The sequence below is a fragment of the Candida parapsilosis genome, contig 005569 (genome assembly GCF_000182765.1).
Source record: "Candida parapsilosis strain CDC317 annotated contig 005569".
In the NCBI taxonomy this organism is placed as follows: domain Eukaryota; kingdom Fungi; phylum Ascomycota; class Pichiomycetes; order Serinales; family Debaryomycetaceae; genus Lodderomyces; species Lodderomyces parapsilosis.
Window position 1 is genome coordinate 476604 of NW_023503278.1, and position 27762 is coordinate 504365.

The window sequence follows — 27762 nt, forward strand, 5'->3', positions numbered from 1 at the left end:
AAATATTCAAAGAGTGTCAACCAAAACTACAGCCTCAAGATCTTTATGAGTTCACCAATCGTCTCAAAAGAGAACGAATTCAACCATGTTCTTATAATGACTATTTCCAGCAATCTGAGTTTCCGTTTTTTTTTTTTTTTTTTAACTCCGGCAATTTCATTGTGTGCAAACCTCTCAAGTTCGCCTCTTTTATACTCATCGGAAAAATAACGCGATAAGAGAAATCTAAAACGAGCATCACTCCACAACGTACGAATCTTCAACAATGGACTTTCTACTTGATCTACCGACACATTTACCAAATGAAACACCGAATACATCAGCCCACAATGACTTGCAGCCATCGATAGGTAGCGAAAGCGTACCGGACACAAAAGAGACTCAAGATTTATCACCACCAGCGCCAATCCCAATGCCCACCACCACCACTACCACCACCACCATCACCACCACAAAGGCTATCGCCATACCCGGAACCAACATCACATTGCAAACGGAAGAAGATATAGCCAAATGGATAGAAGAGAGAAAGAAAAACTGGCCCACCAGAGCCAATGTTGAACGAAAACAACAACTCAAGGAGGAAAAACTTAAAACACACCAACAACAATCAAACCAACAAAACACGAGACAAAAACGGCCAATCGATGAAAGCGAAGCAACTTTCCCCGAGAATAAGCAAAGTAAATCCATTTGTCGATTTTTCCAACAATACGGCAAATGCAAATATGGAAACAAGTGCAAAAACATTCATGAAGCGTCCAACCCTCGTGATGATCCAAACCCCATTGCCACTAAATTCAATAATAGTTTAACTCATTACAAGAGGAAATTGAATGGTGTTACTATTCTCGTGCCTAAATTGTATTCAAATCGAACGGAAAATACGGCAACGTCAAAATCATCCCTCTTCAAGCATTTAATCACTCAGGATCAAATAAAGAATGAAAATAGTTTAGTTATTGATTTCATCAAGTATCTTGATGATAAAGGGTTGATTGATCATAATGTCATGAAGAAAGAGTGATGATCAGAGTTTAAATAGCATAGGATTTACAGTGTCTTCTTTCGACTCTTGAACGTCCTTCAATATCTATCCCTAAATAAATACCCACAACCTAAACCTTCCCCCCCCCAAAAAATCTATCCCTAATATAAATCACCATCGTATTTCTTTGTTGCATCTAATAAAATTGTACATTGTTTCCCAATATCAGCCAACTTACTAATAACAACACCATTACCTTCACCAAACCCATAAATCGAATAAGGAAGTCCAACTTTATTACAAAAATCAATCACATGAGGTTGCACCCGTCTGAAATTGTGACGTGGCAACCGTGGGAACAAATGATGAATAGCTTGGAATTGTAATCCTCCGTGTAAGAAATCCAACCATTCAGGACAATCAACATCCATGGTGGTTCTAAGTTGTCTTGATGGGAATGACTCACTAACCCCCAAATCGGCCGTTGACATTGCAAAGTGCGACAATGTGATTTGAACATGGACCAACATGGTGGCAATATGACTAACCATTATATAATTGAATCTATTCCATCCACCATCAATCGACTTAAATACCAACAAGTAAAAGAACCAATAAAAGAAAAAACTCAATCCGGCTAGTTCAAAGTATCTAAACCATGCCGCTTTGCCTCTTCTGGGGCCCAATCCAAGCAAAAGATGCGTCCATGACAATCTATAAAGATTGAATCTTCCAAAACACAAGATGGGATAATAAAGATACTGTTGCAATGGAACCAACACTTTCGCAAAGGCATCAAAGTACAATATTTTTTCATAATATGTTGAATAAACATTATCAAACAATCTTACACTAACGGCAAAGAATGGCAAATGCTGAATATCAGGATCATGAACCGGATCATTGGTGATTAAATGATGAACATTGTGGTTCCGTTTCCACCAACCTAAACTCAAACCACCAAACCAATCAGCTATAATCATTCCAAAAAGATTGTCAAATTGATAATTGTGAGTGATTGAAACATGTCCCGCATCATGGGCGATAAATGTGGCTTGATGCCAAGCCATTCCCATGAAAAAAGCACTGGTGATAAGCCATTTCAATTTGAAAAATGACAACGAGTACAAGAAAAGTGATGTAATTTTAACAACTTCTCTCACGTATGCCCAGTAATCACATTGATAGAAATTGTGACTAATGAGAAATTCATGCAACTCATTATACTCATCTCTCAAATGTCTTTGGGTCTTGTAATCCAACGATGGGACCGACAGTATATCCTGTTGAGACAATTGGTTATCATAGTTTGTCATGAGAAGTTTTGGATCAACAATAGGCGAATGCAGTACTGGAAACAACAAATCTTTATTTGATTCAGTTACCAATACATTTTGTGGCACAACCGGTTTAACAAGTTTGGGGTCAGAGTCACATCCCTTTGGTCCATTCCCCTTTGATGTTGATGGAAGTTCATCCAGTTTATCCGATATCGTGCTTGGTAAGCTTTGCAAATCCAAATCCGATCCACTTTCCGACAAGTTATTATCCAATTTGGAATCCAAATCAACACCCTTGATTCCAACATATCGCCCCTTTTCATACACAGCCCCTTGAATAGGTGGTAAAAGATTCTCCCAAGCATGATCAATTTCACCAATTTTGAAATTCTTAAACAACTTCAACGTCAGAGGATCATGATAGGCATTCATTTCATCAGTGGCATCTCTACCAACCATATGATAAACCGCTTTGTCTCCACCTGGATGTCTCGATATCCACGAAGTTAAATTTAAAACCAGTCTTTCGTAGATTACTATAACTTTCCCTTCGGCTAGGAGATCAATCACATTGTTCCGTGATAGGATCTTTGGCGTCCTTTGTGATACCATTATGATGATTGAATCTCGTGAAAGATCGTTTGACTGCAAGTTAATGTGTCAAAAAAAAAAAAAAAATAAGAACCAAAAGTGTAAACTTTGATATGTGGACTTTTGGGTATATTTAATTTTTTTTTTTTTTTTTTTCTGTTGATGGAGAAAAGGGTTTGTTTATGGGTCTAGATTTTATAGGGGACACACACATTATACCGAAAGAAAAAAAAAAAAACAGGTGATTGGGGAAGATCGTATACGAGTATCACCTTATACATGTAAACGAGAAGCATACAATAGCTACTGTAAAAGAAAGAAGAAGGACTTGGCAAGAGACGCGCTCAAAAAAGGTCTAATAAAAGTGCATTAAAGTCTCCAAAACGTCTAGTAGCATCTATTTAACAATTCATATGCAGCTGGGAGGAAAATGGGGATCAAGTAGTTATCATTGAGGTCAGACGTACCTTCTAGTAAGCCTGCTAGTATAATCGAAACAAACAAGTTTTCCCAATTAGCAACTGGCAAGTAGTTCTTATTGTCAGCGTTGACGTATTCCACAACATTGATTGCTATCAATGATCCAACGATGAATGCAATTGTACCTTGTGCTGACTTTTCACTTCCCTTCCATTTGATTGAGCCAAACTTTCTACCAATGACGGAAGCTAAAGTGTCACCAACTCCCAATGTGATAGGTCCAATGTATCTAATCACACTTGTCTTTTCTCCATTAACGAGATAGTCATAAACAACTGGGGTAGTGACTCCAACTAGTAAATAAATATACGACAAATTCATTGGTCCCTGTTTATCTTTCAGATCTTGAAATTTGTCAAGCACCTGGAACAAGTATTTACCAATGAAGCTGACTTGATTGAGCCTGAGCACCTCGATTATCAAAAACACAATAATCATACCTAGTAATGCAAGCAAGGTGAATTGAGCTTCACTAAATAATATCTCAGGCGAAAACGTCAAGGCGAAGATCACATACAAGTGCCAGATTTTTCTCCTTACATTCAAACTGAATGAGTTGGCAAGGAGAAACACCAAGGGGATTACAATTATGGCCAGACTCACCCACACTTTTACCAAGTAAATCTTTTCCACATCGTTTTCAACATACTCATACAACCAAATCAATGCATTTTTGCCAACAACGCGATTCAATTGATATATGGTCAAGTAGCAAAACACACCTCCAAACAAAGCAATGTTAATCAACCCTGGTATAAATTTGTAAACAGGGTATGCAAAAAGCCCAGTCACAATAAAGCTAACCAACAATTTTTGGAAAATCTGCAATGGCAAAGCTTGAGCAATTAAGCTATGGTTGAATAATATATTCACAACTAACAAGCATACAAGTTGTATCTCTGACTTTTTCAATGATCTCTTACCTTCTACGGCATCTTCATCCGCCACATTGTGAACATTGATATCATTAATATGATTCAATGCATAGCTGAGGAAAAAGTGTGCTGCAGCAATTTGAATAAACTGAAACGTATCCATAGTAGCTTTCGAGTCCTCTTTATAAATCTCAAAAAATACAACACTAGAAATCATGTTAAAAATAGGATTCATTTGATCAACAATGAAATAATTGAGCGCACAATTGACAATAATCCAATTACGATCAAAATGAACAATACCAATCAATGATGGAATCAATACGCAATAAAAATAATCAAAATCGGGAACGTGTAGTTTTTCCAGTTTGCTCTTGACTATACTAAGCACCGTGCATGCAACCATCCCAATACAATTAAAACAAATCATTGGTAATGTCAGTTTCAAATGGTCAAAATGGTCCTGTTTCAAGTAAATCAATTGCATAAAAAACCCAATAAGAAGCAATTGCACCCCTTTCAAAAGATTAACGTGTTCGTTTAAGAAATCCTGAAACTTGTAAAGGTAATTGAACGGAAATCCTGCATTGTCAATATCATCTTGGGCACTTCCTAAAGGTTCGCTATCAGTGCCGACTTCAACTGCCTTATCCTTCGTCTGTTTCTTCTTCTGCTTGTCCTCTTCTTCAAGAAGCGTTGGATCGGCATGCTTGAATATCGAAGCAGTAGATCTCAACGTTATATCCTCCTTTGCTGAGGTCTTCTTGGACCCATTTCTCGTTCTCGCCATTAACCCTCAATGCACTAGAGTACGACAAAAAATTCTGATCATTTACGAGATTCAAGTCTGTTCTTTTTTTTCTTTTTTCGTCCAATTTGGTGATTTCATTATATGCAGGTCTCTTTTGCAACCATATCCATTGTACAATGATTCAAAAATTTACATCGAAAGTAAGAATAAACATGTCATATACAGTTCATACTCAGCTCTAGCTCCCCTTCCCCCATCATAGTGAATACCTGAAACCTTTGTTTTCAAAATCAGTCATTCCCATAAACCCATTCAATACCGCTTGCTCTGCTTGTTCTTCGGTTTGTTCACCCAATTCCTTGTCCCTCAAACTATTTCTTCTCATATAAACCAATCGAATCAAAATTGCCAACGCCATTATTCCACAGTAACTTGTCAACATCCCCATGATACCAGATCTATACTTTGGTGCTTGATTGGCGTAAAAGATATTGGCTCCTGTAATATTTCCTGCTGCATACATCAAAAACCATAACCCATTGGCTGCAGTCTTTTTTGAACTACCCGAGACATTGGCATTCAATAACGTCCAACACATGATGATTGGACCTCCAATGATATATTGTAAGAATGAACATCCAACCAAATCCCATCTTCGTTCCAAGGGTATTGTTTGAATACCAATCAATCCACCTAGTGGAGCAATGCAAAATACGAAAAGCACGATACATCTAGTGTTTTTAACCTTTAATGCAATAATGCCACCAACAAGAACAAAAACTAATTCAATTGCACCCAATGGTAATTGCAAGGCCGTAGCTTCAATCCCAGTAAAACCAAATCCTCTAATCAATGCTGAGATGAAATTTGATGATCCGCCGTTGATAACACCACACGCTAATCCAATAGCACCCAACATCAACACTGTTGTATCCTTGATTGCTTCAACAGCTTGATGCTTTTGGAACTTTTGATCCTTGACACCTTGATTATTCTTTGCAATATGCTTGATCAAGATAGATCTCTCCTGTTCAGTCAAAAACTTGGCACCCAGGGGCGAATCAGGACAAAACCAAAAAAAGATGATTGACCAAACGAAATTGATTAATCCAATGACAAGAAAAATCAATTGCCACTGAGTGACTGTGGCGTTCTCAACGTGTCCCAACCCAAATGCTAATAATGCACCCAACATTGTTGCAATACCATTAAATGACAAAAACAAACACATTCTAATAGGTTGTTGCTGAATGGTGTAAAATGAACCACAAATCATCATACAAGAAGGACTAATACCGGCTTCAAACATGCCCAACAAGAACCTAATAACCAATGCACCAGGGTAATTCTTTAATCCGACGTGGCCAACCAATATGATTGACCATGAAAAGAGCATGAATGATGTATATTTAGCCACAGGTAATTTTTGAATAATGTAGTTTCCAGGATAGGCCCAAAATAAATATCCAAAATTGAACACAGCTGCAACCCATGAATACCTTTGCCCCTCCAAACCCAAATCTTCAATCAATGTGTAGGCAGATGCGTAATTCAATGACAATTTATCCAAAAATTGAAGCATATAGGTAAAGCACAATAATGGAACAATTCGAAAATCCAATTTTCGTACAATCTTCTTGTACATTTCATAGTCTTCCTCTTCGGAAACATCTTGGGCTTTCTCGTAAAGTTCCAACCCAGTCTTATTGATCGAACTAATTTGTCCCTCAGGAATTGCTTCTAAAAGGTGATGGCCATGATCTTTTTCAACATCCTCACTTAACCTGGAAGACAAACTCATCTTTGATTAGCTTTGAATTAAAGGGAGGTATAACATCAGACCAGTTCATTTTAACTCATTTATATATGTAGTCAATTTCATTCTAAAAAATTGTCGAGTGGGATTAGAGTTCCGGTTTGCAAAACTTCCACAAACTGACCGTGACATAATGAAATTCTCTCCCCGCTAAAGAGATCATGACCAGCTCCACTCAATGAAATCTTGATTATGAAGGCTTTTTTTCAGCAATGGAGTTAGATTTTCGAACCGATCTATGCATTCTCATGCATGCTGGCACATACTGGTTTGGAGGTCCACTTTAGACGTGCTAAATCATTCTTCTCGGTGAGAATTATCCACAACCGTCTGAAGGAGGGGGAATTTTGTTGTGCCTGGATGCTTGTCTCCACATTCGAGTAATTGATAATATTCCAATTATTTTCTTGTTTGTGCCAATTACAATAGCTTGGATGGGTGCCAACAAGCGCATACTTCCTAATTGGCCTAACACTTTGAGACTTCGGTCTCAACTTTAAAACTGATCTCCTCTTGGCAGACAAAAGCCATATCCATCGGAAATTAATCAAGAGATGAGCTTCTCAGCCAACGTCCGATGCTGCCAACAGCATCCAATTGTGATGCTTGTGGTGAATTCAAAGTATATAAATGTAGCTTCCGCATACAAAATAGCCCGGCTGTCTCACACTCTCGGAACCCATGACCCGTTAACATCAATACCAGCAGTAACATCTGAATCGAAACTAATACAGCACTCACAGCTCGTGATCCACCTTTGTGGCTTCAACTGTTTTTGGTTTGTCATGTGTGTAGAGAGACATTTTGCGGTTGTTCAAATGGAAAAAAAAAAAAGTCTAGTATTACGCGTCTGAGAGATTAAGATTTTTCTTTTGCGGTCTTGAAGCATAAGAAAAATTGTAAACAACAGATACCACACACAGACTAAACTTACTCATTCCACACTCAATGCACATTAAAAAGATAGCCATACAGGGCTTCAAGACTTACAAGAATGCCACTGTTATTGATGATTTGAGTCCCCATTGTAACGTTGTTGTGGGGAGAAATGGATCAGGTAAATCCAACTTTTTTGCTGCAATTCGATTTGTGCTTAGTGACGCGTACACACATATGACAAGAGAAGAAAGACAAGCACTAATACATGATGGATCTGGTACTGTTATGTCTGCTTATGTTGAGATTGTTTTTGATAACACTGATGGACGTTTCCCCCTTGCTAAATCTGAAATATCCATTAGAAGGACTATTGGTATGAAGAAGGATGATTATTCATTGGATGGGAAATCAGCTACTAGGTCGGATATTATGAACTTGTTGGAAAGTGCTGGATTTTCAAGATCAAATCCATACTATATCGTCCCACAGGGAAGAATCACCAGTTTAACTAATTCAAAAGATCATGAGAGATTGTCATTGTTGAAGGAAGTGAGTGGTGCTACCGTGTTTGAGAGTAAGTTGAAAGAGTCAATGAAGGAAATGAACCAGTCTACATTGAAGAGACAAAGGATCGATGAGGCATTGGATAGTATAAATGAAAAGATTAGTGATTTGCAAATTGAAAGTGACGATTTGAAGGAGTTTCAAACATTGGAGAAACAAAAGAAAGTGTTGGAGTACAATATATTTGATAGGGAGTTCAACGAATTGAATGATTCAATTAGCGAATTAGAAAATAGGCATCAACAATTGATGACTGATTCACAAAAGGATTTGAATGAAATGGAGCAAAGAGAAAAATTGTGTCTGCAATTGCAAACATCTATCAATGAGTTGAAAGTGTCATTGAAAGTTTTAAAATTGGAAAAAGAGCAAACAGATTTGGATTGTAATCAATTGTTGAAAAGTATTGCCGAAAAGGAGATTAAGATTAATGAATTGAGAGCCAAATTGGACACAGTAGATGACAAATCGACTGATATCGATGATCAGATTGAGACACATAAGGCACAAATCAAGCAGCAATTGGATTTAGTTGCCAAGGACAAACCTCGTTTGATTGAGTTGCAAAAACGGGAGTCAGAATTGAAACAACAGATGTCTGAGCTCCACTCAAAACAGAGGGCTCTTTACTCGAAGCAACATAGGTTCCTGAAGTTTGAAAATAGAGAAAAACGTGATTCATGGTTGACTAACGAGATTTCAAAGTTGAAGAAACGGGTCAAAGAGAAGGAACAAGACTTGAAACAGATAACAAATGAACTTAAACGTAAAGCAAGTGATGCAGCAAGTTGTTCAGAAAGAATCACTGAATTGGAGACACTTTTGCATGACGAAACACACACTGCTCAGATTGCGTCATTGAAGAATCGTATTCAATCATTAAAACTTAAAATAAACCAATGCGTTGATCAAAGAAAAAGTTTATGGAGAGATGAAATTCGTTTGAAAAGTGTGTTTGACTCGGTCACCAATGACTACAGCAATGCCAGTGATCTTGTTAATCGAACCATGGACCGTGCTCAAGCTCAAGGGATTGCTGCTGTTAAATCAATTACCAAGAAATTGAATCTTGAAAAAAATGTTTATGGAACTGTTGCTGAGTTATTTCATGTTAACGATAAATACAAGATTGCTACTGAAGTCATAGCAGGAACGTCGTTATTTCATGTTGTTGTTGATACTGATGCCACTGCTGCGTTGCTTATCGAGGAATTGATTCGCACAAAGGCAGGAAGGGTAACATTTATACCTTTGAATCGTATTGAGGATACGTCGGTGTCGGAGTACCCTGATTCACAAGAGAATCAGTGTTTGCCATTGATTTCCAAACTCAAATATAATCAAGAAACTGTTGGTAAAGCAATGAATCAAATTTTCGGCAAAGCATTAGTGGTTAATGAATTGCAAAGAGGAGCTGAACTTTCACGGAGGTTTAAGTTGACATGTATCACATTAGATGGTGATAGAGTTGACACCAAGGGTGTATTATCAGGTGGTTACCGTGATTACAAAACATCTCGAATTGATGCAATGAAGTTGCAAACGAAAAAAAGGAACGAATTGGCCAAGACTGAAGCTGAATTGACTAAAGTTGGTCAAGAGATATCCAATCTCAATCAAGAAATGACAAATTTGAACAATGAGTTGCAATTGAGTATTCGTGATTTGGATAAATTGGAAGGTGCTAAAGAACCAATGGAAATTGAGATGTCACAAGTAAAGGCTAAGAGGTTCAACATTGATGAGGAAATTTCTGTATTGAAGTCAAATTCGGACTCGTTGCAATCAGCAAAGTCAATTTTGACTACCAATTTGAAGCAATTTGAGAGGGAATTGAATTCTGATTTCACCCAATCTTTGAGTGAGGAAGAAGTTGAGCAGCTAGAGTCTTTTAATCACAAACTTGTTGAAATTGAACGTGAATTGGATGACGTTGTGACTTCTGCATTGGAATGGGATACTGGAATAAGTGAATTGGAGAATGATGCTGAAAGTTTAAGATTAAGTTTGAACATGTTGGTGCAAGAGAAACTGTCACTAGGCGATAAATCATCATTACAACAAGAATTCAACGAACTCAATCAAGAATTGGAATCATTACAAATGCAACTCGACACAGCTCAATCCCATAATGACCAAGCTAGTGAAAATTATTCCCAAATAGTTGAGGAAATCAATGAAAATGAAAAGAGTTTGAAAACAGCCAATGAACAACAAATTGCCACATTGAAAGATTTTGAAAAATTCTCCAAATCAGCCACGAAATTGCTCAATCAAAAACTTATTAAAGAACAAACTAGAGATGAAGTGAATAAGAAAATTAGAGAATTGGGTATGTTGCCCGAAGAAGCATTCCAACCTGAAAAATTTGACAAGTTTAATTCCAATGATCTAGTAACTCAATTGAACAAGATTAATAAACAATTAACGAAATATTCCCATATTAATAAAAAGGCCATGGAACAATACAATCAGTTCACCAAACAACGAGATGATTTGAATTCACGAAAGGATGAATTGGATGAATCGAAGAAATCAATTGAAGATTTGATTTGTGAATTGCAACAACAAAAAAAGGATGCAATTATGAATAGCTTTAAACAAGTTGCCCATGCTTTTCACGAAATATTTGAGAAATTGGTGCCTCAGGGGGTGGGGTATTTAGAATTGCAAAAGAAGAAGAGAACTGATACTCAAACTCAAACTCAAACGCAACGACACCAAAATGACGAAGATGATGAAGAGGAGAGTTCTAATAATGATGTTGATGACTCAATAGACAATTACACCGGTGTTTCCATCTCAGTATCATTCAATTCCAAAAATGATGAACAACAAAAGATTGAGCAATTATCTGGTGGACAAAAGTCACTATGTGCAATCGCCCTCATCTTTGCCATTCAACATTGTGATCCAGCACCTTTTTACTTGTTTGATGAAATCGACTCAAATTTGGATACCCAGTATCGTACATCAGTGGCATCATTGATTCACTCACTAAGTGCCAATGCCCAATTTATATGTACAACTTTCCGATCGGAGTTGTTGTCATTGGCTGGTAACAAGTTTTATGGGGTTGCCTTTAATAATAAAGTGAGTAGTATTGTTGGAATCGACAAGGAAGAAGCTATGAATTTTGTTGAAGGGCGAGTGAGCAGCTAACTATAGAGTGGGAGAGGGGGGAAGGAAAAGTAATAAATTTGGAGGTTGGTAATTCTAGAATACATATCATAGAAAAAGGCGTTAGGAGTTAAGAGTTTTTTTGAATTTACGAGAAAATTTATCAGCCGCGCATAAGGGAGAAAAAAGTATGGAGTTAATTGTTAATTTACGAGAGAAATTGTAATGCTACCAAGTTGTTATTGTATGTACAAGGGGGGTTTTCTGTATAAATTAGTCATCAAAGAACACAATAAAGAAAGCGCTGATCGTATTGTTCAAGTTATGATAAATTGAAGTTAGGTTAGTTTGGATCTGTACATGGAGCTGATTGGTTGTTATTTCGCAATTGCGATTGTGACTCACTTGATTGAAGCTTACTAATTCATAAACATCAATATTGAGGTAAAAGTCAATATAAAATGGCACAACAATTCTCCTTCTAGTTGATAACGACTCCTCTTCACTCACCAATAGTCAAACAGAACATCATCACAAAATGTCAAATTTGAAAAAAGTGGAATCAAGCAACGTTTCAATAAAATCAACCACATCAACAATAGCCTCAACAACTAGTTCAATAAAGATGAAGTTGAATGCCATGAGGGATAAAAGGCGTAGAGCTAATGAGCAAAAGAGACAAAATAAAATGGAACAGACTAGTATGAGGACAATTACTGAGTACTTGGCATTGAAGTGAGGAGGACAAGATGGTATTAAGAGTTTTAACATGTTTTGTCAATGCTTACACGCGTTGTTTACGCGTGGTTAGGCCTTGTTTTGCTTTTTTTGGGGTAATTGAAGGACGCTGTAATGGAAGAGACAAACTAAAAGCTTACATCAGGCAGTTGGTGTTCGATTGATTCAAGAAATACTAGATGCTTACTGGTAAGGTTTAATATTCAAATAATTACTGTTGCATTCACTTATCCAGCATAGCTAGCAGTTTGCACTAGTTAGATCTATAGCTTATATAAGCTCCTTTTGCTATGGTACTGCTTTGTGAGTAATCTCTTGATTCATGGGCATCAATGAGTCTCTCAAATAAGCTTGTGTCTTAAGTGGAAAAGTTACGACAATAGACCAAATTGCGACAATATATAATAAATGAGCTTTGCGCACGACTAACTCCTCTAACCAATGACGTGTTATGAGACAAACAATTTTTTTCAGCGTTTTATGTGACATTGTTAGCTTGTTCTAAATATAGAAAAATAAAAGAATAGTAAAGTTGCAACCGATGGTCGGGTCCTAGGTTACAATCGGCCTCCTTAGCCAAACAAATGTGATTGTATAAGGTCATGAGTATTGTATACAGCGGGGATGCAACATAGTACATCCCCCGTGTATTCTTGCGTGTCATTTCATATGGTTATGAAACGAAAGAGGCTTAAAATTTGGAATGAGATTTCATATAGTTGGACTGTTTGGGAAAAGCTACTCATGATTTTTTTACAGCTTTTATGATAAAGGAGGCCAGCACCCCACGTTGCTGATAGAGCATCACGCATAGTTAGAGCCCCCTCCCCCTCTTTGGGTCAATACTAAATCGTTTTACTTTTCTTGATAGCTTTAAAACTATATACAGTGTCACTTTTCTTCTCTCTCTCTCTCTTTACAAGGCTGAGTTGTACTTAACTTCTTTGTGGTTGACAACTTATATTACGTAATTGTCATATTTTATTTTATTTTTATTTTCTTATTCTTTTTTCTGAAATTCTTTTCATCAAAAGCGGAAACAAATCATTCTATAGACATATAAAATACCTAAACTGTCCCTTTTCTTTTTGCTTCGCATCAAAGCATACTAATAGAAAGATACGCACATACACACTAGAACAATGGTATGTATATCAAACCAATTAGCAGAGAGTTGGCTCTATGTTTCTGCATGAGTTGTTGGTGTTTGTGGGTGTAAGACGATCAGGGGGACTTAACTAGACGTGTTTGAATCAGAGATGGAGAAGGATGCCAATGGTTTCCAAACTATAAATGACCAGCTCTGTCTTGTACAACGATAAACAATGGGAACACTATAACCTTAATGACTCATGAGCAATCAATATGGCCGATTTTACTCTTCTCCTCAGCAGCTCCAACTTTGACTCAAGATACTAACAGACGTCTACTATCTAGTCCAATTACTATCAACAAGGTCCACCACAAGGAGGTTACTACCAACAAGGTCCACCACCACCACAAGGATACTATCAACAACAACAGCCAATGTATGTCCAACAACAACCACAAAGAGGAGGTGGTGGATGCTGTTCATCATTCTGTGGATGCTGCGCTGCGATAATTTGTTGTTGCTGTGCGGAAGATTGTTTGGAGATGTTGTGTATGTAAAATAGAGGCAAGGATTTTGTATAATAATAATAAAGAAGGAAAATAACGATCAAGAAACACAAGGGGAGCTTTTTATTGAAGTGTTGTATTGTCACACAGATTGTACTAAAAGTAAACAACATATACCCTGGACAAACTATATAAAACTATTTCTTCTCTCCTTTCTTCTTAACGAGCAGTAAAACCACCAGAAGCAAAGATATTTTGTCCCGTAATCCAAGTGCCCTCGGTCACCAAAAACCTAATAATGGGGACAATATCACCGGTTTGAGTCAATTTACCATGTAACCCAACAGTTTTGAAAAACTCAACACTCTCCTTTTGCTCAGAATTGATCAAGAATGGAGTTTCCATGGGGCCAGGACTAACACAATTGGAAGTAATACCCCTCGAGTGCAACTCCTTTGATGCTGCTTTAGAATAAAACTCAACTCCAGCTTTTGTTCCTTGATACCCACCATAATACTCGGTATAAGCAGCCAATAACGATGTCGTTAATGACACAATTCTACCATTATCATTCAAGTTCAATCCTGCTTCCTTGATGAAAAAGAATGCCACTTTATTATTCTTCAAATCCAATGAATCAAATTCATCTTCAGTGAATTCAGTAATTGGCTTCTTGATCACTTGTCCAATATTATTGATGGCAATATCAATACCCTTGGGGAACGCATTTTTAGCAGCCTTGAATAAATCAGTAATATCTTGTGCTTTTGTTAAATCACCTTGATAAATTTCAACTTTGATGTCATTATACTGTTTGGTCAACTCAGCTTGAAATTTTTGAGCTTCTTCTGGGTTGGATCTATAGTGCAAGAACAAATTAGTGCCTAATTTTGCCAATTCAGTGGCAGTTTCCGCACCCAAGTTTTTGGTGCCACCAGTGATTATGGCAGTTTGACCTTTGATTTGATGTTGTGGAGCTAATGAGATGGAAGACATTGTTTAATGGAGATTGGAATGGTTGAAGTAGTTGAGGAAAATAAAAGAAGAGAATAATTGACCTGTATTTATATCGTTTTTGCGTAGCAACACTTTTCCCCCATGTTGGTTATGAGGTCGCTAAAATTGTGGCATCTGGTGCGATTCTCCACTCTCTTTTATGATGGTTTTCAAGTTGGGAGTGGGAAAAGTAAGTGGTTCCATTTTTGTGTTACTTATTTCCATACCTTGCTTGTTTTTTTTAACGTTTGCGCGTTGCTGCAACTGAAATTTTAATTTGTCTAACAAAACAGGAATTAACATATTATGACCATCGGAGTTAATCATGCCCTTATTTCACATGGCATACCTCCAAATCAAACTGTCAGAAACAACAAAGTGTGGCGAGTCAACTACTCAGTGTTTATTGTCTATTGAACATACTCACCTATGCTATGCAATTACCCTAACTGAGGAAGCTACATGGAAGTAAGGCATCAACAGCTACAGAGACAAGCTCCTTCTAACTCACACCGGCTTCAATACCAGCGCCACAACATAGGACGACCACAATACTACCCATTAGATTGCGATCACTATTTGGCATATTCGCAGGGCCAGTACAACATCCAAAACATCCACCACAAAATAAATCTTGACAACATACTTTGCATTCATTTTGCTTTGGTCTGTTTTCAGGGAAATTCAGAACTATGTCTGATTCTTGATCTGATATCGAAGACGCAGAAGTGGAAATGGGAGTGGTGGAAGATCTTGGCGCATTAGGTCCATGAGTGTATGCAGGTAGTTGTTCGTGTTCAAAATTCTGTTGTTGTATGTCTGTTCCATTGTCATGTTGAGTATACTGTGGTGGCTCTTTAGATGAATACACAGGAGTTGCCATGATACATGTATAAACTTCAATCGATAACGACTAAGCTTTTCTTCAATAGAAAGGGTTTTCCATTAATGATTTTGTTTATTTTCTCAATTGTAAATGATGTCATACAAAAAAAAAAAAATGAGAAATGGTACAGAGACTAAGGCTAAGACAGAAAAAAGGTACAACATTGTCGACGCTATTGTATAACTTATATAAAGCATTCTTTTCTATTTACTTCCTCTTTTGAGAAGTTGAATTCTTTGGCAATTCTTTAACATATGGTATAAACTCTGGCTCACCAGGGATGTACTTTCTCAATACTTCAGGCACAACCAATCCATCTTCACGTTGATAATTTTCCAATATACAACAAATGGTTCGTTCAGTTGCACTTAAAGTAGAATTAAGACAATGAACGTACTTCTTTTCCGTTTGATTTTGTTGCTTTATACCACATCTAATCTCCAAATTTCTTGATTGATAATCAGTACAGTTGGAACATGACACCAATTCCTTGTATTCCTTTTGAAATGGGAACCATGCTTCCAAATCAAACTTTTTAGCAGCCGCATTGTTTAATTCACCTGAAACGATACCAACTACTCTATATGGCAATCCCAATGATTGATAAAACTCTTCCGATGCACCAATCATTCTATCAAATTCTTCCCATGACTTCTCAGGTTCAGTCAAGACAAATTGTTCAATCTTCTCAAATGCATGAACTCGGAAAATACCCCAAGCATCTTTTCCATGAGATCCGGCTTCTCTTCTGAAACATGACGAATAACCGGCATATCTGATTGGCAATTGTTCTTGTGGTTTTTCAAACCATTCTCCGGCATGATAGGCACTAATTGGTTGTTCTGAAGTGGCAATAAGATATTTCTCATCTTCACCATCAATAACTTTATAGAGTTCTTCATCAAATTGTGACAATTGTGCTGTTTTGGCCATAACTTCCTTATTCATCATTACTGGTGCTTGTAATGGAACATAACCCTTTTTTGCCAAAAATGAAAGACCATAGTTGATCAATGCTTGATTAAGAAATACACCATAGTTTCTCAAAAAATAACCTCTATGTCCAACAATTCGAACACCTCTTTCTGGATCATACCCATCCAAACGTAACAAGACTTCATGATGAGATAAATTAGCTGGCGCATTGGTTCCAGCGGCAACTTGTGCTGGTTCTTTGTAACCTTCAGGTACCCAAGTCTTGATCAATTCATTGTTTGCTTCATCCATGGAATCAACCACTGACTCATGAACTAAATTCCCCACTTGATTAACCTTGTTTCTCAATTCTTTATCTGTATTGGCTTCACGTTCTATGAGTTGTTTCTTCTCCTCGGTCAATTGCTCCTTCTCCTTTAACAACTCAGCTGGATCTTCTTTAGCCTTGAATTTTTGACCAATTTGTTTTTGAATGGCATTTAATTTCTTATTGTGTTCATCCAAATCAAATCTAATCTTGACCCAGTCCTTGTAGTCGCTAATAATTTCATCAACTAGTTCTACTGGTGCACCTCTTTTCTTCTGTGAGATCTTGATCTTTTCTGGATCTCCTCCCTTCTCAACAATGAATGCGTTAATGTCCAACATGGTTTAGAATGATCGATTAAACTGTTATATGTTATGTATGTATCTCTGAAAAAAAAAATTTTTTCTTCTCTCCCCTATGTAGCCTCACTTTTTCATTTGTAAAGTTAAACACGACTGTTTGCGACTCAAAATCTACTAAGAATACACTTGATACCAGTTGCAACAAATACGTCACAAGGCTCTTTGAGTCCAAATGTGATTAGCGTTTCGTCAAACACTGTGGCTGAATTTGTGCACAAACATCAAGCATTTTTCTCGAGTGAGGTTGTCTTAGCTATAATCAACCCAACTTTCAAATTCGCAAAATGACGGAAGCGTGTTTTTTTCTGTGTAGTAAGATACTTGAAATGCTTGTCTTTTAATAAACAAAAGAAGGAGATCATTACCAAGTGCTTCACCAAGAATACAAGTCACATCTTCTCAAACAGCTACCGCACTTAAATTATGTAACCCTAGAAACCTAGCGAAAGTATAAAAGATAAAAATAAAAACAGATTACGAAACGATAATGACAGTCAGATAGATCCAAGAGCAAAAACAACTCATTCTTCTTCTTCTCCTCCCTCTGGGCTCCTCGGTGCGTACTTTTCGCAAATAGACTTTGCAACCAATGCACGCAATTTGCACGGAAGGGGTGTATCTTGTACCAAAACACTAAGGAATGCAAAAAGCCCGTAAGTTGTTGAATTTAAGTAATCATGAGTCAAGTAAGATATTTCAATTACTTTTCAGTCAACTCCCAACTTCCATGTGCTACTAACGATTTTCATTGTAGTTTTGATAACCGAATCAGTATCTGTTATGTAAATCCTTTCCAGCTTGTTTTCAGAGATGCCACGAACAAGGATATATTTAAGTACTTGATTTGAAGCGCAGAATTCGCTTGTGAATTTGTGAAAAAAGGTTTAATTGGCCAGTTTTTTGCTTCTATGACAATACTGTATCCAATTGAGATCACGATATCAAATATGGCTTTGCCATCCTTGCCAAAGGTTCTATCCTCCCTCGTTAAACGTAAGTTCAATAGCTCCAATCAAGGATCAAAGAAAAATTGAATTGAAAGAACCAAAGTCGCTTCATATGTGGTCAATTCGGATGGATATCGTCACCCAATAACACTGTCGACGATGGTATTGTATCACTTGAAATGTGCCTGAAATATTCCTTTATTCGCTCACAAGCCCTATTCAATTGTAATGCAGTCATAACCCGTTGTAGAGCTTCTTCTGTATTGGTTTCTGTTAGTTCATGTTTTCTGTGTCGGGAACTAAACAGCATCACACACAAATCATTTTAAATTTTTTGCAACACTTTTGTAGTTTTTTTTTTTTAATAGTATTCTCTCAGCAACACACCTTGGCTTCCTCACTTCCTCATTTGGGTATACTTGTCCTAATTTGGACCACTTGCCGTCGTCGTCCAAACATTACGGAACACGAAAATTCCTTCACTGCGCTCAGACGTACAAAGTGTCGAGAATGTGCTAAAAATTGAGATGCGTTTATACTTCCGTTTCAATAGTTTTGCTCTCTGTTACTCTTCTTCAATGTATCTCCAAATACAACACAGAATGAACCGTTCAAGCCCATGTAGTTATTCTTACTCTGTATTGTATTAAACGATAGATCCAAATGCTTTAGACTCGTCGGAAATGACACTTTGATTCCTTTTGATTCCAACATCAACTTTTCAATTGAGTCAGGAAACTTGAAATACTCAATCGACATACCGATTTTACAATAGCCCAAGTAAAGTTCCTTCAACTTTAGAAAACGTGGTGAACAACTTAAATTTGATGCTCTCCAATTTATTTCAAGGTTGCCCTTCAAGTTCAAAATTCCAAGTGTGAAAGATTCCGTTCTAAAAGCTCATCGGTGGATCTGAGCAGAGTGCAGGATAAACACAATTTAGTCAAACTGGACGTCAATTTCACTTGTGAGATAGGAAATTCAAGAAGCTGCCCAGACACTATGAGTTCCTTTGTAGGACATAGCAAGACAGTTGCAACATAAAACTTAATCTCGACAAAGCTTTCCAAAACAAATTCACTTTCTTTCGCCACATCCAACAACGTGGCCTGAACACCATAGTTTCCGTCAAGAGCTCTTTGCCATCCTCTTACTTTTATCCTGGCTGTACCTGAATATGTCATCATTCGTAATACATCTTCAACACAAAGGTAAATACATACTGGCATATTTAAAGGAAATATCATCCAATACAGGAATTTGCATTGATTGTGCATCGGCTTCATCTACTCGAATAATATGGATATATTCACAGCCTATCAATTCAGGCGTTTTGAAAGTTATAAGAAAATCGCGAATATCAACTGAAAAGGGCCAATTGCCAACCAGGGATTTAATTCCTACTATTTGAAGTATTTTCAATCTTTGAAAATTTGAAAACGAACCACAGATATTGAGATCCCTAAAACCAAACTTTTCCACCTCCTTAAACTGGTCTAGATGTAATTCATTGTATGAGCCAAAGACTTGGACTACGTTTGATGAAATTGCAACCAAACGATTTTGCAAGTGATAAATAAAATTGTACTTTCGATTTCGATCAATATGGAGCATCAAGTAATCGACGACAGCCAATCCAACATTGACACGAAGTCTCAATTTCACTATTTTGCTCGGTCTTAAATCAACTACGAATTCGGTAAAATCAAAAAAATCCGTAATTGAGTGAATACCGTACACCACATGGGACTCAATATTGATTTTTTCATCAATACAAAAAGTGTCTACCATCTTGAATTCGTTAGTGGATTTGAAATCACTCTTTCCACAAAGATCAAAATTGGGATAGTACTTGTACTTTTGTGGATGAAATTCAGGGTCGTTTGAGTCTGTATCCAAATTTCTAAATTTTATAAATGATTTTTGTTCAATCAAGTTGCAAATTGCTTGTTTCAAGTTCGGATGCAACTAAAGGAATCGTTGTCCACTTTGACACAAAAGCGGGAGTAATTTGGCCAATCTTACGTTAAACACTATCCAATCTAGGGCATCACAAGGGTAAAATGTAAATACAATTGATAATGGTTCAATGTTATTCGCCTTCATTGTGGTCGAAGCAAGTCACTGAAGTTATTTTGGTTCAAAGCTTGAGTGTCGAACTTGAAATGTAAAAGCGTCATCCCCATGCCAGTTTTTTCAAACTCCTTGTTTCAATTGTTGCGTACTGCATCAGTTAAATAAAACTGAACTCGATTATGGAAACTACAAAGATTTCGTCCAATTTATGATTGCAGTTTTGCAAAAGATGATGGTAGCGTAGGCGCGCCTCCAAGCGCAAAACTAAAATACACTTCCTATATTAGTACCACCAAATTGTTGCTCCATCTTCATTCTTCATCACAGGCTGATATTCCCACGTAGGGCAAGTAAGAAGGAACCTTTCTACTTTTTCTTTTATTCCCGACAATGATATGCAATCGCTTTTGCTAGAAACAAAGTTGGGTAATATTACACCCTTAAAGTTTGCCAATATAATCACTGACAACTACTATTCATCACAGCTTTATCAAACAGCAAAATACGATGTGTTTCCCTCAAACTGTCATAAAAATGCTCTGGTCAATTGTCTTTCATTGGAATCGGTAGACTATCGGTTTTTGCTTAGTGGTTCAGGTGATTCTTCAATCAAGTTGTGGGATTTACATCAACAAGAACAAATACGTACTGAAAATGAAGTTGATGCAAAGCTAAATAAAATCCATCACCCTCGCAGATTTGACACTTTCGATTACGATAATCCAGTGACTGCTTTTGCCAATGTTGCAATTATGCCAGCACGTGAGTTTCACAAGTTTGGTGTTTCTGCACTTGAATGGTGGCCGTTTGATACTGGATTGTTTGTATCTTCATCATTTGATCATTCAGTTAAAGTATGGGACACCAGTGAATTGGTCCCAGTTTACTCTTTTAACTTGAATAATCGAGTTTATTCGATTGATGTAAGTGGAGAAAATTCATTAATTGCTACTGCTAGTGATCAGCCGTTTATAAGATTATTGGATATGCGATCAACCTCAAGTGCACATACATTGAAAGGACACAAGGGTAAAACGCTCAGTGTGAAATGGCATCCCGTTAACCAAAATTTGCTAGCTTCAGGTGGTTATGATGGAGAAGTACGCATATGGGATATAAGACAAAGTCGAAATTTGTTGTGTCGATTGGATATGCTTACAACCAATACATCGACATCATCATCATCTCCATCTTCAGTTGTGGAAGCCAACTTGACTCAACAATCAGTTAAAGCTCACCTGGGACCTGTTAATGGTTTAATTTGGGATGAAGCGGGATCTTCTTTGTTCACTGCTGGTAATGATGACAAGATTAGAGTTTGGGATATGATCAGTACACCTTATCCACCAGTAAACAAATTGATTAATTTTGGACCATTAACCAGAAACAAATATCCACAAACAACGCCAATCTTGCTCAACCCCAGCGGTGAAACTGAATTACAATATCTTCTTTTCCCCTCCGAAAGCGGTGAGGTTTTGATTTTTAGAACAATCGATGGCAAATTGGTCAATCGATTGATTAGAAGAGGGACCAAAAACGTGGGAAGAACGTGTTCCATGTGTAATGGTGGACCTTTTACTGCTACCTATTATTGTGGAACTGTTGATGGTGAGATTTTGTGTTGGAAACCATTTTGGGATACAGTAGATCCGGAAGAAGTTGTTGATATTATGGAAAGAGAAACGCATCTTGGAGTGGATGTTGATGAGGTATTGTTGAGAAAACATACATTGGCATTAAAAGCACAAGAATTGAAAAAATCGATGGAGTATTAAAGATAAGGACCCTTATTATAGATTTCTGTATAATTATGTAAAGAGACGGTTTAAATTTTTGTTTGTTCTTTTTAAGTAATATGCAGTACACTATAAATAATTAGTAGTGTGAAGACGAAAAAAAAAACCAAAGACACAGACGCAAAACACAAACACAAACTAATACACACCCACAACTGTGCAGGCGAATAACAACAAACTATTGGGAGAGTCAACCCAATCCAACATCACACAGTCTCATACATCTCATTTCATTGGTGGGAAGAAGATACCACTACATTGTTGCGCTTCAATATTTTACCTATGCACCACTTAATCGATATTTCCTAACCTCAAGTCTGTCATTTCATTATATACATCACCATCCTACATTGTTTTCTCAATCATGGTAAAATTGAAGCTTCAGATACTTTTGATTCCAGCGGAATGTGCATCCTTACCAACAGCAAAGATTGAGTCGCTTATAGCCAAGAAATTTCTTCACTTGATTGATCCTGTGAAACAAATTGGTGAATTACTTGATGCTGTTGTAGCACAATTTCAGAGACTTTACCCTGAGGAACCTGCTATTAATGTCGTCAAGTGTCAAGACAAAAATCAATGTGATTTGGATAAAGACTACCAAGTGGAGGATGTATTTGAGCTGAATGATGAAGTTAGAGTCATTGTTGATAATTTGTACTTCAATGAAAATTTGGGATTAGAAGGACCTCCAGCCATATACAAACGATCACGAGAAGAAATGGAAGGTCTTATAACTGCAGAGAACTCAACAACACCAACTAGAAACTATTTACAACCAGTATCTTCACCTGTGTCTTTAGCTCCACCACAAACTTCATCACTGACAAAGATTCCCAAGAAAAAAATGAATGAGAGTCCTGGAGCTAAAGCAAGCCAAAGAATTACCTCAGGCATGTTGATGAAACCTCCCACTGCCTCTCCCAGTGCACTGGCTAACAATTCAGACGATGATAATATTTCACTCCTTGATGTCAAAGACATGGGGAAATCATTTTCTGAAGACGACGTGCCAATCATCAAGAAGTCCACCCCGCGAATAAGGAAGTCCGATTTGATGAATATAATGAAGAAGCAATCTAGAAGTGTGAAGAAGTCAGTACCTAAAATTGACTCAATCACAAAGTCGTTGCAAATCGACACAAATGAAGGACACCCGTATCTTCTGGCTAGTGGTGCTGAATCAGAATCATTAGCTCATCTAACATCGACCAAGAACAGAGATGCAACAAACACAATTTCAGTGACATCGACACCATCAGCACACAGACAAACTCCACAATCAAAAGTGCCACAGGAACAGCCGAGTTCATACCCCGCTGGAGCTAACGTCACCCTCTCCTATAAAGAGAAGAGCGACTCAGCTCCTGCCACTGGAATTGAAACTCCGAGGAAAACAAGGGGCAGACCGCTTAGGATCACGAGGATGTCGGCGCAAAAACTTAACGCCACACAAGACACAACACAGACTACGAGAGCACTGCAAGCTGGCACTACAACCAATAAAAGTAAAGAAAAAGCTTCCGCAAAGAAAATTCCGTATAGTATTTCAGCTTCTCTGGGCCCAATTGAGAGAATTTATGATGATACAAGAAAGATGAATGTTCTAGACAGTATAGATTTCAATTTGAATCATTTGAGCGACCAGGTGTTCAAGTACAAAACCGATGGAGTATTTAAAAAGGTCCCCAAACATTTCGCTGTTAGTGCTTATTCTTGTGAATCAGTATACACCGACCCAGTAGTTGATTTTAGATTTGATCTTTCTGGCGAACTGAATTATGGAGGACCGCTTCCCTATAGTGTCAAAAGTAAAACTGAGTTTGAAAAGGAAAATAACTCAAAGAATACGATATTGGGGAAGAAGAACTCAATTGGTGGTAATGAATTTGATGATGAAGAGTACGAAGTGACTGAAGTAGTTGAAAATTCCAGTGGTCCAGACTATGATGATGACAATGAAGATGACGAGGATATGCATGAGCCAGAGGAAGAAGAGGAAATTGGAACACCAAAGCGCAAGTTTCCAACAAAGTCAAACGTAACCTCTTCGGTTGCGTCACTGATTAGACCAAGCACACGCGGACCTTTATCAAAATCGCCACGTGCAATGGGTCACAATGGTAGTGCTATTCTGGATGGGCATGTAATTAATGATCCAAACAGATATTCCAAGTCTAAGAGTAAGAACTCGAAGGAATCTGATGCTAGATCGAAAGATGGAGGCGTCAAACCAAATGAAGGAGGTGCCAACTCAAAAACTCCAGTATCACCAAAGATGACACCGAAAAAGGCAACATCGAGGATCAGGAAGAAGAAACAACAAGAGCCTGTAAAAAAGAATTCTGATGATGATTCGTATGATGAAGTCGGAGCAAGGCCATTGAGCCCGAAATCTAAGTTTGAAGCTTTGAATAATTGGTTTCCCAAAGAGAAAATGGAGATTCCTAACCAAGCCGAAATTGAGAATGGAAATCCACTTGAGAATAATCTAGGGGGTCTAAAGTCGAGGCACAATCCTACACAGGGTCAAGAAAATGAAGATCTGGACTTTGATCGCGAACGTCAACAACAATCGTCATCTTGCTTCAGTTCATTATATACTAACCTGAAACGAATTACTGAGGACGCTTTGAATAGTTTGTTTTATGGTGAGCGCAAACCAGAGGTTGAAAACCAGCCAAGTCCGGATATACAAATGCATTTACAATCAGGCTCGGCCGACCCATCGGTTTTGAAAAGAGCTGATAAATCGACTTTTGGAGCTGGTGATGCATTTATTAAAGACGCCAATAACCAACAACAAGAGCAACTGCAACTTCAAGATGGTACAACTACCCCCAAGGGTACAGGAATTGGAGCCATTACTTCTGCAGCACGAGTGACTAATGGGATAGTGACGACGTCGCCCAAGTTCCCCTTGCGTGATATTCCTGCTTCGTTGGCTAGTTCTCATCATGAAACTGGTTCTCCAAGTCTTCAATTGTATGGTCAGCAAGTGGAAGAGCAAAACTCGTCATCTTCAGGATCAAGTGATGTTGAATCGATTGTTGGTGAGGTGGAAGAGGAAAAAATTGAGGAAAGCAATGTGCCAAAGAGATTAGTTGCATCGGAGCCTGTGAAGAGAAGTGTTTCACCAAATGTTGATCATCAAAACAGTACCAACAAGAATGGATTGGGATTGCTTCTGACATTACGTTTATTGACATCTACTGGTGTGCAGAAAGATTCCAGTAACCGTTCGAATGGAGATGCTGAACATATTGATAGCAAAAGCGATGCCAAATTTGGAGGAGAAGAGCCGACTCAAGTAGATTATCCGAATGGTGAAACAGATCTAAAGAAGGGTATCCATATGCACGAATCTGGTAATGTTAGCGAGAAGAATGCTTCTTCAATGGGTAATTCTGCTACTGGGCTACCACCAGCAAGTTCAAGTGGATCTTTACCTTCAGGTATTGCACTTGCCACTTCAGCGAGAAAACCAGTATTGCCCACATTGACCGAATTGAGGAGTCGTGGTGTGCCTGAAGTCAAGGAAATTGATGAATTGAGGTTATACAAAGGAGATAAAAAGGATGCTAATGATGGAAATATTAGTTCCGATTCCAATTTCGATGAAGAGGAATCAGTCGTTGGTGGTGATGACGATGATGATGACGATGATGACGATGATGACGATGACTCTCTGTCTTCCTCTAGTGATGAAAATGAAAACGGAACTGGAAGTCAATTGTTTTTGTCTAGCTCAACCCTTGATGATAAAAAGTATAAAAAGAGTGTTAGAGCAAAGAAAAATTTATTTTCAAGGTGATATATGAGGAGGAGGCGCGGGGGGTGTGATCAATAGGGGCGATTCGGGTATTCAACCTTGTTTATTGCATTGTTTTGTATTGTTAACTTTGCTGTGTAAAATTGTATTCAAATGTATATCTAAATAAGCCAATAGAGTGAATAGTTCTAAACAACTTCTTTATTACCATAAATATTTCTTCCCAAGATATTCATAGTCCAGTTCTGATACGTCACTTCAGGAGGCAATGTCTTTGTCATTATTGAAATCAACCGTTTATATATTTCTCTAATGAATGATTTGGCAACCTGGGGCTGTTCAATCAACAATGCTGCCATATAGCTTTCAAAAAAATCACCTAAAAACTCCTCTTCATAAATGCGTACTTCTTTAGCATCTTTCCCGGGTGGTAATTTACCAGTTGTGGTGTATGGGATCCATTCATCAGCTATTCGCGTGTTGATTATGGGGTCATTGAGACCCTGGTATAAGTTGTAACATTTGGTTAATTTTGACATGAGAGTGTTTGTAGCAAGAATCATTTTGAGTAAGTTGTACGTCTGGGAACTGACATTGGGGTCGAGTGTGGAGGTGTCATCGCCCTCATTGAGGTTAGTGGTGGTAGTGGTGTTGGAATTGCGGCACAAGTCAAATATAAGTCTTGAAGTTTCCTGAGCTAAGAAGAAATCGCCTAATCCATCGAGGAATGAAATCTCTTTACGAATTAGACCATATTCACTGAATGATAAATCATAGTTGTGAGACTTCATAATTTGAGCAAAATTGTGACGTGGGTCTAGCAATAATCGATAAAATTCCTTGTGCATCAATGCTTTAACTAATAAATCACGATCATGTAGCCTTGGCAAAGGTGGAAGATAAATTTTCTGGTTGTATGCCGATGATATCGTGACAAATCTAGTGGGTCCATTATCTCCAAATAATAAATCCTCCTGAATCTCCACTGTATTGATGTAGTTCTGAAACGTAGACAATGTAAAGTTGTCACGCTCGTCACGTATGATTCTAACGTTATCAGGATCAAGTCGATTCTTTCTTGCATTCAAGTACATCTTGATAACATCATCCAAACACTCATGCACTTCCTCTTCTTTATAATTCTGCAACATGTATCCAAACACAATGAATAACCAATTTCGTAATCCAAACTGATGATCACAAAGACACCAACTAGATTCTCGTTTTTTCAAAATGTTGCTATTCGAAGTAAGATAGTTTTTAAACTCTGAGTGAACACCCGATTTCTCATCATTTACCTCGCGTTTCAAAAATGTTGATAAATCAAATACAATCTCCTTGATCAAGGACCCGCCTCCAACTCGGAATAGTTGCTTGAAACGACGGTAGGCTGAAAGTCTAATGAAGTCACCACCGAGGTTGTAAAAATGGTACTTTATGTGTCTATCGGAATGAAGCAACGCGTTCAATGGGCTGGGTATTAGGATTGCATGTTTTGAATGATGAAGATGGTGGGGTGATGAAGTGTGTATGTGGCGACGGTAATCAGAAGAAGCTGCGTCTGTATTTGTAATATTATCTTCTGTAGCTATGTCCAGCGTACTGTTGTTTAGTACAGCCTTATTCCTGCTTCTTCTCATTGTAGATGAGGGTTTAGGTATTGGTCGAAGTCTTGTAGTTAACATGCGGGGAAGGCGGAAGATAAAATAATTGGTATAAAGAATGGAATCAGGCAGGTGAGTACTTATTTAATGTTGATTTGTTTCCCAGCGGAAGTAGTTATGAGTAATCAACGGATCTCAAAGGGGAAAGAAAAGTAGTAGAGACATGAGGTGTAAAACTGTAAACAAATATTTTGCTGTCATACCCCCCGTGGGTTTTTTGTCTACTAAAGTTACACAAAATCTAATTGTAAACAAAAGGGTCATTTTCGCATTGATAAAGAGAAAACCACACTACGTTTGCTTTAAACAGTGAATTCGTCGCCACCATAGCTACTA

At 37.7% G+C, this 27762-nt stretch overlaps 14 protein-coding genes across 14 annotated transcripts; 6 read left to right on the forward strand and 8 right to left on the reverse strand. All coding sequences in view use genetic code 12, as the record gives it.

The window, feature by feature from the left end:
- Positions 1-265: 265 nt before the first annotated feature.
- Positions 266-1027, forward strand: CPAR2_102070 (uncharacterized protein; the record flags this gene model as incomplete). Its single annotated transcript, XM_036812212.1, has 1 exon — positions 266-1027. One exon carries the CDS (start codon positions 266-268, stop codon positions 1025-1027), a length of 762 nt encoding a protein of 253 aa, XP_036663352.1.
- A 122-nt stretch (positions 1028-1149) lies between these two features.
- Positions 1150-2880, reverse strand: SLD1 (Sld1p; the record flags this gene model as incomplete). Its single annotated transcript, XM_036812223.1, has 1 exon — positions 1150-2880. The coding sequence occupies one exon, from the start codon at positions 2878-2880 to the stop codon at positions 1150-1152; it is 1731 nt and encodes a 576-aa protein (XP_036663353.1).
- A 366-nt stretch (positions 2881-3246) lies between these two features.
- On the reverse strand, positions 3247-5004 carry CPAR2_102090 (dolichol kinase; the record flags this gene model as incomplete). Its single annotated transcript, XM_036812225.1, has 1 exon — positions 3247-5004. One exon carries the CDS (start codon positions 5002-5004, stop codon positions 3247-3249), a length of 1758 nt encoding a protein of 585 aa, XP_036663354.1.
- A 217-nt stretch (positions 5005-5221) lies between these two features.
- CPAR2_102100 (uncharacterized protein) lies at positions 5222-6766 on the reverse strand (the record flags this gene model as incomplete). Its single annotated transcript, XM_036812226.1, has 1 exon — positions 5222-6766. The coding sequence occupies one exon, from the start codon at positions 6764-6766 to the stop codon at positions 5222-5224; it is 1545 nt and encodes a 514-aa protein (XP_036663355.1).
- Positions 6767-7729: 963 nt separating this feature from the next.
- SMC3 (cohesin subunit) lies at positions 7730-11386 on the forward strand (the record flags this gene model as incomplete). The annotated part of the gene is made up of 1 exon (XM_036812227.1): positions 7730-11386. The coding sequence occupies one exon, from the start codon at positions 7730-7732 to the stop codon at positions 11384-11386; it is 3657 nt and encodes a 1218-aa protein (XP_036663356.1).
- Positions 11387-11882: 496 nt separating this feature from the next.
- CPAR2_102120 (uncharacterized protein) lies at positions 11883-12083 on the forward strand (the record flags this gene model as incomplete). The annotated part of the gene is made up of 1 exon (XM_036812228.1): positions 11883-12083. One exon carries the CDS (start codon positions 11883-11885, stop codon positions 12081-12083), a length of 201 nt encoding a protein of 66 aa, XP_036663357.1.
- A 1141-nt stretch (positions 12084-13224) lies between these two features.
- CPAR2_102130 (uncharacterized protein) lies at positions 13225-13732 on the forward strand (the record flags this gene model as incomplete). The annotated part of the gene is made up of 2 exons (XM_036812229.1): positions 13225-13227; positions 13520-13732. 2 exons carry the CDS (start codon positions 13225-13227, stop codon positions 13730-13732), a joined length of 216 nt encoding a protein of 71 aa, XP_036663358.1.
- A 168-nt stretch (positions 13733-13900) lies between these two features.
- ADH4 (Adh4p) lies at positions 13901-14677 on the reverse strand (the record flags this gene model as incomplete). Its single annotated transcript, XM_036812230.1, has 1 exon — positions 13901-14677. The coding sequence occupies one exon, from the start codon at positions 14675-14677 to the stop codon at positions 13901-13903; it is 777 nt and encodes a 258-aa protein (XP_036663359.1).
- Positions 14678-15179: 502 nt separating this feature from the next.
- Positions 15180-15560, reverse strand: CPAR2_102150 (uncharacterized protein; the record flags this gene model as incomplete). The annotated part of the gene is made up of 1 exon (XM_036812231.1): positions 15180-15560. One exon carries the CDS (start codon positions 15558-15560, stop codon positions 15180-15182), a length of 381 nt encoding a protein of 126 aa, XP_036663360.1.
- A 210-nt stretch (positions 15561-15770) lies between these two features.
- SES1 (serine--tRNA ligase) lies at positions 15771-17147 on the reverse strand (the record flags this gene model as incomplete). Its single annotated transcript, XM_036812232.1, has 1 exon — positions 15771-17147. The coding sequence occupies one exon, from the start codon at positions 17145-17147 to the stop codon at positions 15771-15773; it is 1377 nt and encodes a 458-aa protein (XP_036663361.1).
- Positions 17148-19315: 2168 nt separating this feature from the next.
- CPAR2_102170 (uncharacterized protein) lies at positions 19316-19906 on the reverse strand (the record flags this gene model as incomplete). The annotated part of the gene is made up of 1 exon (XM_036812234.1): positions 19316-19906. The coding sequence occupies one exon, from the start codon at positions 19904-19906 to the stop codon at positions 19316-19318; it is 591 nt and encodes a 196-aa protein (XP_036663362.1).
- Positions 19907-20586: 680 nt separating this feature from the next.
- Positions 20587-21969, forward strand: CPAR2_102180 (uncharacterized protein; the record flags this gene model as incomplete). Its single annotated transcript, XM_036812235.1, has 1 exon — positions 20587-21969. The coding sequence occupies one exon, from the start codon at positions 20587-20589 to the stop codon at positions 21967-21969; it is 1383 nt and encodes a 460-aa protein (XP_036663363.1).
- Positions 21970-22354: 385 nt separating this feature from the next.
- Positions 22355-25804, forward strand: CPAR2_102190 (uncharacterized protein; the record flags this gene model as incomplete). Its single annotated transcript, XM_036812236.1, has 1 exon — positions 22355-25804. One exon carries the CDS (start codon positions 22355-22357, stop codon positions 25802-25804), a length of 3450 nt encoding a protein of 1149 aa, XP_036663364.1.
- Positions 25805-25950: 146 nt separating this feature from the next.
- On the reverse strand, positions 25951-27402 carry CPAR2_102200 (uncharacterized protein; the record flags this gene model as incomplete). Its single annotated transcript, XM_036812237.1, has 1 exon — positions 25951-27402. The coding sequence occupies one exon, from the start codon at positions 27400-27402 to the stop codon at positions 25951-25953; it is 1452 nt and encodes a 483-aa protein (XP_036663365.1).
- Positions 27403-27762: the final 360 nt, after the last annotated feature.